Source organism: Chrysochloris asiatica, unplaced genomic scaffold (assembly GCF_000296735.1).
Source record: "Chrysochloris asiatica unplaced genomic scaffold, ChrAsi1.0 scaffold00013, whole genome shotgun sequence".
Classification (NCBI taxonomy): Eukaryota; Metazoa; Chordata; class Mammalia; order Afrosoricida; family Chrysochloridae; genus Chrysochloris; species Chrysochloris asiatica.
The window spans coordinates 16,520,816-16,533,357 of NW_006408531.1; the positions used below are offsets into that span (position 1 = coordinate 16,520,816).

The window sequence follows — 12,542 nt, forward strand, 5'->3', positions numbered from 1 at the left end:
ATTCATTTTAAATTTAAAAAAAAATAATGTTTCATACTAGTGCAAACTTTTGGGATGCTATTCAAATTTGAAATTTTCTTAGTGACACAAAGTCAGCAAGTTTATTTTTCAAATTGTTCTTTCTAATATTTTTCACATTCTGTTATAGATTTTAGTTTTGTGTATGTGTGGTGGAGAGGGTCTTGTGTTTGAAAATTAAGAACATTCTTTCTAGTAAATAGTTTCAGTAAACTAGTACTGTATTTGATGTAGATAATAGTATTACATTTCCAAAAACTTTTGATTGCTTTAGTTTGTCTCATTAGAGTTTGTGGCTGATGTCATTTAGAGGTTAATATATATGTATGTCAGGAAGAAAGTCTCACCAGATAAGTTTGTGTCCCCCAGTCAGTTCCCATTCATAGTGACCATGAATAGGGTTTCCAAGGAGCGGCGGGGTGTTTGAACTACAGTGCCACACTTAGTTGTTGTTAAGTGCTAGGATTCCACTAAATAGGCTAAGTATATATTAAAATTAAGGAGCTCTGGTAGCGTAGTGGTTGCAAATCAGGCTGCGAACCGCAAGGTCAGCAATTTGAAACTACCAGCTGTTCCAAGGAGAAAGGTGAGGCTTTCTGCTCCCGTAAAGATTTACAGCCTCGGAAACCCTGTAACAGGGTCGCTATGAGTCAGAACCGACTCCATGGCACATAACTACCACCACCACCATATTAACATTGGATTATAAAGGCAGGATTTTAGATGGTCATCTGAACTAGTTTTATAACAACTTCTGAAAGCCACCAAGAAGAGATAGGTGGTTATAATTTGCAAAGAATGTTAAAGTAGTTTGGACAAGTTGCTTAATTTACATGAGGCTCATATCTGTAAGATTAGATCTCAATCTTCTTTTCTATCCCACTACACATAAGAGATAAGTGCCTTGTTAGTGTTTGTATCTCCCAATGTCAATAATTTTCAAAGGAGAAGGATCAAAGATGTCCTGTTCTTTTGATCTGCACATTCTTCTCAAGAGGAGAATCACTGGAACATGTATTAATTTTTTTCTACATAAAATGACATAATTTTATTAACTATTTGAGTGCCAACTATGCATGTACTGAGCAGTGGAGTGGATGTAGAAAAATTGTAATAGTGTCCTTCAGGAACTCATATTAGTTGGAGTGATCATAAAAGCGCTATATATTGATGGGATACAGGCAGAAAACAGTACATGCCACATGAGAAGATACAGTAAAGGCCTTTGATCAAGTTATCATTTTTGTCTGAAGCTATAATTTTTAGGAATTTGGGAAAATTTTAGTCATCAAAAATAGACAGCATTATGCTATTTTGTATGATTTAGAGCATAAGTATCCCTTTCCGTAGCTCATAAACCAGCATAATCAAAACATTAAGTCAATATCTCGGTGTGTTTACTCTTAGACACATAAGGACTAGTAAGCTCCTGGCTTCCCAGTGGCAACTAAAATTACATTAAACCAAAACCAATGATTTTATAGCTAGGAAACATACAGAGAGATTTTGAAATGCAGACATTTAACTGTATCAAAATCATTGGTTCTTTATATTAACAGTTATTTCCGGAGTATCTCCATAGATGTTAATGATCATCAACCTAACTAAAATCATTCCTCAGGAGAGATCACAAAATCATGATCTAGACTAATCTTTAACAATTTTTAGAGGCACTTGCTTCATTAAGCTGCTCTTTGTATCTAAATGACTTCAAGATATGCTTGGTTCAGGCATCTTAAGGAAACCACTTCTATGAAGTCCTGTGGGTGCACAGCTACAAGACACTTGGAAAGCTTCAGAATGGATGGTACCCTTGGGAGCAGCCTGGGGAAAACTCACCTCGGTTAGTCATGCGATCTGTGAAAATTTACAACCACTTGTATCTGTAAACTGATGGACTAGACCAAATCTTCCTCAAAGTCCCATGATTGTATTAAATTAAATTCAATGTAAATACAAGGAATCTGACTATTTATTTTGTATATCCTCTTAATTGAGTATTTGGGTTTCTTCCTTGCTTTCTGTTTCTGATAAAGTGGCTCTTAGGTCTTGAGCTGCTTTGTGTATTTTACTGACATTTACATTTCTTTTGCTCTGCAAACCTGGATATTCAGATGTTGTTTGTGTATTTCTGTGTGTCTTAAAGGAATCTCTGACAAACATGTTCTTTATTCATTGTTATTAAGTGTCATTGAGTGGGTTCTCACTCATACCTACCCTGGAGGGAGTACACCTTTCCAGGGAGGTGGGTTTGTGCTGCCAACCTTGTGGTTCACAGTCCAGTGCAGATCCTACAGTGTATGGTCAGTGCATTAACCCACAGAACGCTATAGTTTCCTTGAAACGCTAAAGGCTTGAACTGGCTTAAGTAGGCTTTAACAAGTAAATTCTTCAGTGACAGCAGAATTCCTAAATAGACTGCTGCAACTTTGTGCTGAATGAATGAACTGTCTAAGAGAAGTGCCTGACCATACTTTTCTTGATTTCCTTGAAAGTAACCCCTATTTAAGGAGCTCTGGTAGCGTAGTGGTTAGGAATTGGGCTGCTAATCTCATGGTCAGCAGTTCCAAACTACCAGCTGTTCCACGGGAGAAAGATGAGGCTTTCTGCTCCTGTAAAGATTTACAGCCTCTGAAACCCTACAGGGTCGCTATGAATTGGAACTGACTCCATGGCACATACAACAGCAACAAACCCCTATTTGGGTTATGGCACTACTATTTACCATTTTTTTCCTTGCCAGAAAACTTGGGAATTGTTTTAGCTCTTACCCTTGTATCCATTAAGGCATCAAGTATTCCTAGTACCCTTTATTGTTATTGTTAACGTGCCTTCAAGTTAGTTCGGACTCAAGCGACACCCTGTGCAGAGCAGAATAAACCAGTGCCCGGTCCTGCACCCTCCTCACAGTCATTGCTACATTTGAGCTATTGTTGCTGCCATGGTGCCCATCAACTTCATTATGGGGTCTTCCTCTATTTTCACTGACCTTCCACTTATCTGAGAATGATGTCTTTCTTCAGGAACTGGTCTTTCCTGATAGTATGTCCTATGTGTGAAAAGCAAGCCTCACCATCTCCTGGCTTCTAAGAAGCATTCTGGCTTTATGTCTTCCAACACAGATTTGTTTGTTCTGGCAGTCTATGGCATTTTTAATATTGTTCTCTAACACCATAACTCAAATGCATCAATTCTACCGTCTTACATTGTCCAACTTTAACATACATATGAGGGTATTGAAAAAACTATGGCTTGGATTAGGTGTACTGTAGTCCTCAAACTTGTATCTGCTCTAGAGCACTTTAACAAGGTCTTATGCAGCAGATTTGCTTAATGCAGTTTGTCATTTGATTTCTTGACTTCTGCTTCCATGAGTTTTGATAGTGGATCCAAGCAAAATGAAGTCTTGGACAGCTTCAATCTTTTCTCCATAAATCATGATGTTATTTATTAGTCAGCCCAATTGTGAGGGTTTTTGTTTTTTACATTGAGCTGCAACTGTATTAAAGATTGTGCTCTTTGATCTTCATCACTAAGTATTTTAAGTCTTCTTTGCTTATACCTTGCAAGGTTGTATCATCTGCATGTTGTAGGTTGTTAATGAGTCTTCTTCAATTGTGATACCACATTATTTTTCATAATATCCAGCTTCTCAGATTACTTGTTGAGCATACTGATTGAATAAGTATGGTGAAAAATTATAACCCTGGCACACACCTTTCTTAATTTTATATCATTTAGTTTTCTATTCTGTTTGAACTACTGCCTCTTGGTCTATGTCCAGGTTCAATTAACTGTTAAGTGTTCTTCACAATATTATCCATATCTTGTCATGATCCACACAGTCAAAAGCTTTTGCATAGTCAATAAAACACAGGTAAACATCTTTCTGGTATTCTGTGCTTTCAGCCAAGATCCGTCTGATGTCAGCAGTGATATCCCTCATTCCACGTCCTTGTCTGAGTCTGATTCGAACCTCTAGTAGTTCCTTGTCAATGTACTGTTGCAGCCATTTTTGAGTTATCTATAACAAAGTTTTACTTGTATGTGATATTAATGATATTGTCCAAAGATTTCTGCATTCTACTGGGTCACCTTTCTTTGTAATGGGCACAAATAGGCTCTGTTCCCATCAGTTGGCCAAGTAGCTGTCTTCCAAATATCTTCGCATAGATGAGTGAGTGCCTCCGGTGATTTATCAGTTTATCGAAAGATTTCAATTTGTATTCCCTGATCCTTGTCTTCGCCTCTTCCTTCAGTACACCTTGGACTTCTTTCTTCAGCACCATTGGCTCTTGATCATATGCTACCTCTTGAAATGGTTGAACATCAAGCATTTATTTTTGGTGCAGAGACTTGTGTATTCCTTTGATCTTTTTTTTTTTTTTTTTGATGCTTTCTTCATCATTCAATATTTTGCCCATTGTTGTTGTTAAGTGCTGTTGAGTCAGTTCCAATTCATAATGACCCTGTAGGATTTGAACTCCTGAGAATCCCTCAATATTGCAACTTGAGGCTTGAATTTTTTCTTCAGTTCTTTCAGCTTGAGAAATGTTGAGTGTGTTCTTCCCTTTTGGTTTTCTATCTCCAGGTCTTTACACATTTCATTATAATACTAGACTTTGTCTTCTCTAGCTGCTCTTTGAAATTCTGTGTTCACCTCTTTACTTCCTCAATCTTCCATTTTATTTAGCATCTCTACACAGGAGAGTAAGTTTCATATTCTCTTCTGACATCTATTTTGTTTTTTTCCTTTCTTGTTTTCATCATGACCTTTTACTTCTTGTATGATGTTCTTGATGTCATCTCACAGCTCTTTTGGTATTCATTAGTATGTAACAAATCAAATCTGTTCTTGAGATGATTTTTCAATATAGGTAGGATACGGTCAGATCATATTTTGGCTCCCAGGGACTTATTTTAATTTTCTTCAGGTTCTTCATGAGCTTATATTGTTGTTGTTATGTGCCGTGGAGTCGATTTCGACTCATAGCGACCCTACACAGGGTTTCCGAGGCTGTAAATCTTTACGGGAGCAGACCGCCTCATCTTTCTCCCGCGGAACGCTGGTAGTTTCGAACTGCTGACCTTGCGGCTCACAGCCCGATTCGTAACCACTATGCTACCATGAGCTTATATATGAGCAAATAATTGTTGGTCTGCTCCACAAACTACCTCTTGCCTTTTGGCAGATTGTATCGAGTTTTACCACCATCTCTTCCCACAGATGTAGTCAGTCTGACTTCTTTTTTTCTATCTGATGAGGTCCATGTTTACAGATATCTTTTATTTTTAGAAAAGGTATTAGCAACGAATAAGTTATTGGTGTTACAAAATACTGTCATGCAATCGCCAGCACAATTTCTATTACCAGAGACATATTTTCCAATGCTTTATTTCCAACTTTTGCATTTCAATCTGCAGTAATTATCAGTACATCTTGGTTTTATGTTTGATCAATTTCAGATTTATTTTAAATCATCCAGTAGTCTCTTGTTCTATTTGGTCTATGCCTAGGTTCCACATGAGCACAATTAAGTGTTCTGGAATTTCCAGTCTTCTCAGTGTTTTTAATTGGTTAGGATCTACATGACCAAATTTCTTATCAACGGAGAAAAGATTGAAGTTGTCAAGGACTTCATTCTTCTTGGATCAACTATCAACAATCACGAAGCAGCAGTCAAGAAATCAAACGATGTATTGCATTAGGCAAATCTGCTGCACAGACCTTTTTAAAGTGTTGAAGAGCAAAGAGGTCAGCTTGAGGACTAAGGTGTGCCTGACCCAAGCTATGGTATTTTCAGTAACCTCATATGCATGTGAAAGCTGGACAGTGAGTAAGGAAGACTGTAGAAGAATTGATGCTTTTGAGTTATGATGTTGGAGGAGAATATTGAAAGTGCCATGGGCTATCAAAAGAACTAATAGATCTGTTTTGGAAGAATTGCAGCCAGAGTGCTCCTTGGAGGCCAAGATGGCCAAACTTCCGTCTCTCATACTTAGGACATGTTGTCAAGAGGGACCAGTCACTGGAGAAGGATATCATGTTTGGTAAGGTGGAGGGTCAGAGAAAAAGAGGAAGACACCCCCCCCCACCCCCCAGCGAATTGGATTGGCCAAGTGGCAGCACCGATGGACTCAAGTATTGCAACAGTAATGAGGTTGGTCCAGTATCTGGTAGTGTTTTGTTCTGTGCATAAGGTTGCTATGAGTCGGTACCAACTCAATGGCGCTTGATAACAACAACAACAACACAACTAAATGCCTTTGCTCTAGAACTAGAGTAGCTAAAGTAAGTGAAAAAGATGTAATGATGTATAAGAGGTAAACAGAAGATTTCAGTGTATGTCTTAGGAAGATAGTAGGGTAGTATAATGAAATGTGCAAAGATCTAGAGTTAGAAACTCCAAAGGGAAGGATATCCCTGACATTTCTGAAGCTGAAAGAACTGAAGAAAATATCAAAACCTCAAGTTGCAGTATTGAAGAATTCTAAGAGTAACATATTGAAAGACACAGGAAGTATAAAAAATAAATGGAAAGAATATACATAATCACTAGCAAAAAGAATTGGTTGACATTCAACCATTTTTTAAAGTAGCATATGATGAAGAACTTCTGGTATTGAAGGAAGATTCCCAAGCTGTACTGAGGCATTGACAAAAAGCAAGACTCTAGGAATTGATGAGTACAATTGAAATGTTTCAAGAAACAGATGTAGAACTGGAGGTATTCACTCATCTAGCCAAGAAATTTGGAGGACCTGGCAAACTGACTGGAAGAGGTCCATATTTGTGCTCATTTAAAAAGAAAAAAAAAAAGTATGCCAACAGAATGTGGAAATTATCAAATAATAGCATTAATATTACACACAAGTTAAATTTTACTGAAGATAATTTTTAAAATGTTACAGAGATACATGGATAGGGAGGAAACTACTGGATTCAATCCAGATTCAGAAGAGACCATAGGGAAACCATTGCGTATACCAGCTGGATCTTAGCTATATCTAACAGGCATTTAATTCTTTTGCTAATAACTCATTTGATTACTTCTCAACCGAAGGTGAATTTGCCCCACAAGGCATTTTTGGCAATGTTTGGAGACATTTTCGGGATGCTGGTATACATCGTACTACTCTTTCCTTAACAAGGGATTATCTAGCCTCAAATATCAGTATTTTGCCGAGTGTGAGAAGGCCTGCTTTAGAGAATCTGATGAGTTCAGGATGCATTTTTGGATAGTGTTAGTGTGTTTTTTGTTTATCTGGTATGATGGTACACATTCAGACAAATCACATTTACAATTCTGATTTAGTTTTCACCATCAGTTCTTTAGCAATATACCAGAGTATGGAAAGTGCTCTCAGAAATTATTTTGTTCACTCATTCATCTACTATTCACCCAACATGTGTAGATGATGTACCAAATGCTTAGTTTGTGGAAAAATAGAAATGCTAAAGATGCACGGAACCTTAAGAGTCTAAACAAGAGAGTTATAACACAAAACAAGACTGCCTTTGTTCTGAGTGTACAGTTACCACCGAATGATTGATTAGAGGAACTTTGTACCTTTATCTCAACGCTTTAACTTCTCAGTGTGTGTTTTCAATACCATTGTGTGCAAGATCAGTGATGGGAAGAGTTTGGAATGTGGTCCTCCAATTGTGTGATTCAGTAGATTTTACCTTATTATTAGCTAAGAAAAATCAAGAGAGTCCCTGAAGGATGGTACAGAAACACATTATTAATGTTTTGAAATCATTTGTTTTAAAATATATTTTTTTCACCTAAAATATTTTTAATTATAAAAATATAATTGTAATATAGAAGTCTAAAATGAATAACTGTTGCCAACTCCCCTCTTTCTTTCCTAGAAATAATTTTAAAATTCATTCTTCTGGACTTCTTAATGCTAATAACACTCTAGGGTCATCTCTGTATAGTAATGGGATTGTTTTCCCCATTATAATGGGCCACAGTGTTTTTTCATGCATGTAGGCCTACTGCTTCTATAATTGTAGGACAATATTCCATTGTCTAAATGTATAGTATTTTTAACCTTACCTTTATTGAAACAGATTTTCATTTTCTTTTGTGGTATAACAACCCCACAATAAACAGCCTGTCTTTAATAAAATATTTTATTGTGTTTTTGGTAGAAATTTACACAGCAAATTGCATTCCCATTTGACATTTTCTATACAAATTGTTCAGTGACATTAGCTTCATTTCCATAACATGTCAGAATTCTCTTTAATTGTCTTCTAGTTACTACTCCATTTCCAGTGCTTTTGGTTCCCTGCCCCCTTCTCATATTTGCCTTCGAGTGAGTAACTATTAACCTTTTTTTTAAAAGTGTTTTATTGTGAATTATATGATAGTTTACATGGGAGAACATTAGTTTTACATTCATTCTATCGTACATCCTATCATTACTATGGTTACAATCCCCTCCATGCATCATCAACCAACCAAAGGGTATACCCTGCAAGCCTGCCCCTACACTATCCCCGCCCCACCCCCACCCCCTAGTCTTCAGCACACAGTCTCTCCCTCTCTGGATCTAAAGTCCCCAGCTGCTCCATTGCTCCATGTCATTGTCTCTGCCTCCATCTTGGGCATCACTGCTTCTCTGGGTAGGTTCCCGCTCTCGCCTCTTCTCCGTTGATGGTCCTAGGGACCTCCGCTCCTAGACTGAAAAGTTATTCCCTCCCTTCCTTGCTATAAAATGTCTACCTTTACATTTCCAACCTTCACAATCAGTCCTGATAACAATTATTCACTATTGTATCACAAGAGACCCATCTGTGTTTCATTTCATCAGCTCCGTCTAGGCAGATTGGATACTACTCACTGGAGATTCTGCCTTCCTCCAGGCCCCCTGGCTCTAGGTTCCCTCTTGAAAGCTTGTAAGCCAGTCACTTCTCGCCTTTGTATCTCCCCCTCCCCATTTTGGGAAGCCAATGTCCAAGTTGCCCATCCCTGTCTACTCTGTGTGTGGAGGGGGTAGGAATGATTCTTGTAAGAATTTGTTCCCTCATTTGAGCTACTGCTTCCATAGGTGTAGGTCTATTAACTTTTTTGTCTCATGTTTTGTGGAGCACACTGTACACTGGTAACATCTTGTATTTTGTGTTCCTAACTGTTATTCCTATCAAAAGACCAGCAGATAATTTCAGTTCAAAGTTTAAAGAATATCTTAGGGAGTCCTCTAGTCTCAAATGGTCCAGTTACTTTGTTTTTGTTTTTTTAATGAATTGGCGTTCTGTACCATGTTTTTCTTCCACTTTATCAAAGTTCATCTATTGTGGCCCTGATTGGAATGGTCTGTATACTAGTTCCATGATATACTCTATACTGTTGTTGTGAAGTGCCGTCGAGTCGGTTCCGACCCTTTGCGACCCTGTATAAGGTTTCCTGGTGAGCTTGAACTGCCAACCTTGCAGTTCAAATGACTTTGCATTCTGGTGTATTAACCCACAGTGCCACACCATTGCACCACCTAATTTATACATACTTGTATAAGCAGTTTTAGTCCTTAAAGGATCAATACATGAAAGTGTTACTGTGATCTAGCTGATAATTTACTCCTGTGTTTTTAATTCACTTTTCCTACATGGATTTCTTTCACAGTGTTTTTTGTACATGTCAAAGATCTTTCTAAGATTGCATACAAATAAATTAATATGCATTGTTCAAGCACAATTCAGCAGACTTTCAACTTGCTCATCAGTTTGTAGGTATTACAAGATTAAAAATAGTGTAGCCATCTGCTAACTGACCAACTCATCTTAGTGTTGAGAAAAGGGTGTGATGTGAGAGGGAGGTGCAGTCTAGGTATAATATCAGAGCATGGCTCAGTGTAGAAACCACCTGGTGAGCTCTTAATACTGAAACTCACTAGTCACTTCAGAATTAGGAAGAGATTTGCTAGAGGTTGAGCATAGGAGAGTCCAGACAGTAGGGGATTTCCCAGAATAGGGTGGTAGAAGAATTTCTTACAGCATTTTAATATTTCACTAGATGTTTTTATAAAGGCGTAATTCTGTGAAGCTTAATTATCAGAACCTGTACTTTTATAATATATAACTTGTATGTGGATTTCTAGTAATTTGTTTTTAAAGAATTAGCCTTTTGTATTTTATTTCATTAGGAAAATCAGTAGACTCCCAGTCATCTCGAAGTGATTCTGAAATTGTGCCAAAAGTTGCTAAAATGACTGTATCTGGAAAGAAGCAAACTATGGGATTTGAAGTTCCTGGGTAAGATTTTAAAAGTTCGAATTTTTTAAAACAACTATTGTCTTCCATTGTCATTAAGTGCTATGGGTTCACTCCTGACTCAGAGTGACACTGTATACGATTTCTGAGGAGCAGCTGGTGAGTTTGAACCGACACCCTTATGGTTACCAGTCCACTGCTTATCCTACAGTGCCATACCAGGACTTCATTGTCTCCTGTTAACTTGTACAAAAGTTTTACGTTTCAGCCTAATTGTAGCAGTGCATGTCACTTAATGTGTTTCATTGTCAGTTTCTGCACATGGATTAAATGACATGACATAAAAACATTTACGACATTTAGTGCTAAACTTTTTTTCTATTAGGTTTATCCTATTAAACTAGGTAAAAAGGGTTTAGTAGTTACTTGTGAGTGAATCATGGGATTATTACTGTTGGGATCATTGAAAAAATATTTTAATAATTGAAATGCTCTCTTTGAAATTTTCCATATTGAATAAAACTGATCTAACCGACATAACAAATAAAATGACAACACATAAAATTTCAAACATCTAGGGAAAAATAGTAATAGATAATAATGTTGTTGTTGTTAAGTGCCGTTGAGTTGGTTCCGACTCATAGCAATGATGTCTAGGGTCTCTAAGGAGCGACTGGCAGACTGGACTGTCGACCATGCGATTCAAACCAATCTTGCTGTCCAGTGCATGGTGCTTATTTTCTTTCTTATTGCAGTTTCTAAAGATTTTCCTGGAGTGTTAAAGAGATAAATGGAAATGGGTTGCTTGAGGCTTAAAATAAAAGTACAATTGAAACATTAAATTTTAATCTCTTTAAAATTTTTTGTTTGTTCCCTAAATCTGTATCCTAGAAATTGTATATATTTTGCCTGCCAGTAACACTATTATCATATATATACACAGTAGGGTTTTGTGTTATTTTTTAATCAAGAAGTATTTATCTAAATTAGTAGATACGTCCTAAATCTTGGTTAGGAAGAACTTTAGTGATGAACTAGTTTTATGCTGTAGGATCAGCACTGGACTGTCACCACAAGGTCCATGGTTCACACCCACCAGCTGCTCTTCAAAACCTTATACTGGGTTGCTAAGAGTTGGAACTGAGTCAACGACACTTCAGCAACATTTCTAATATGTATATTTCTCTCTCTCTGAATTGATACTGGGTTATTGCAATTATAAATGTATTTTTTATCCCTAGTCTTATGTGCCATTTTATCATACTGTTGGATTTTTTCCATTGAGAGAAAGAAAAGTAAATAAAGTACACGATTTTTTATTCTAAGGAGCTCATGATCTTAATATAGAAATGTCATTAGTTGATATTCTGTATTATAAATGAATACATGGCTGTTTATAATATGAAAATACTATGCAACAAATGATCAAGAAATATAAATAAATAATAAATACAAATAAATAATGCTTTGAAATCCAGCTTTCCACTTTGCAAGTGCAGTGCAAGCCTTTGAGAATTTGGTTAGACAGATTGCTTGCTTCATGAAGACAAGGGACCATTTATGCCCATTTTACTAGTCTTCTCACTGGGTAGTTATTTAAATAACTACTGATCAGTGTCTTTGGGGAAATATGTTTTATTTTAAAAATCTTTAGAAACTATTTTAATGCAAAAAATACAGCTTATGAATCAGTATCTTGATGTGGCCCTTTGGGAGAGGTCACCAAATATGAAAGGTCTATAATTATGGGTTCAGCAAACTTTTTCTATACTAATTTTAAGAATGATAAATAAATGCATGCACATAAAAAGGGATAGACCAGTGCACAGAGAACAGGTACTCTGCATTTCACCTCTTAAACCTGAATTATTAGCTTCCAAGTATCATAAATAATTCAAGAAGAAAGCCTAAGTCTGTAGTTTTATGAAGAAGCATTCACATTTACAGAAAGGTTTTTTGTCTGTTTCCTGCTTGATTTAGTTGAAGGGGGACTGTTATCATGAAAACAAGGAAACCTTTTATGCTATTGAATTCTGACTGAAATGAAAAACTCAGACCTGCTTTGTGAAGCACTTGCTATCCTGAGTAGCCCTTCTGCAGGGCTGCCTCGATTGGTGACTGAGCGCTGTCACCCAGGACACTTCTGATTCGATCTATTTTTCATATTGGATTTAACATCAACTTTCCACTGGGGAAAAGATTCTGTTGCCAGAATAAACAAATATTTGATTTCTCCCAGATTGGATCATAGCCTATGCCTAGTCATTTTGGTAGAAGACTTTTATTGAAATGTGTATTTTAT

General features: G+C 36.9%; 1 protein-coding gene across 2 annotated transcripts in view; it reads left to right on the forward strand.

The window, feature by feature from the left end:
* The window catches only part of HBS1L (HBS1-like (S. cerevisiae)), a 112,308-nt gene that overhangs the window by 60,706 nt on the left and 39,060 nt on the right, over nucleotides 1–12,542 (forward strand). For both annotated transcript variants that reach the window (XM_006834641.1, XM_006834640.1), the window contains one exon: nucleotides 10,174–10,282. In XM_006834641.1, the coding sequence (XP_006834704.1) occupies nucleotides 10,174–10,282 (109 nt within the window). The remainder of the gene's footprint in view (nucleotides 1–10,173; nucleotides 10,283–12,542) is intronic.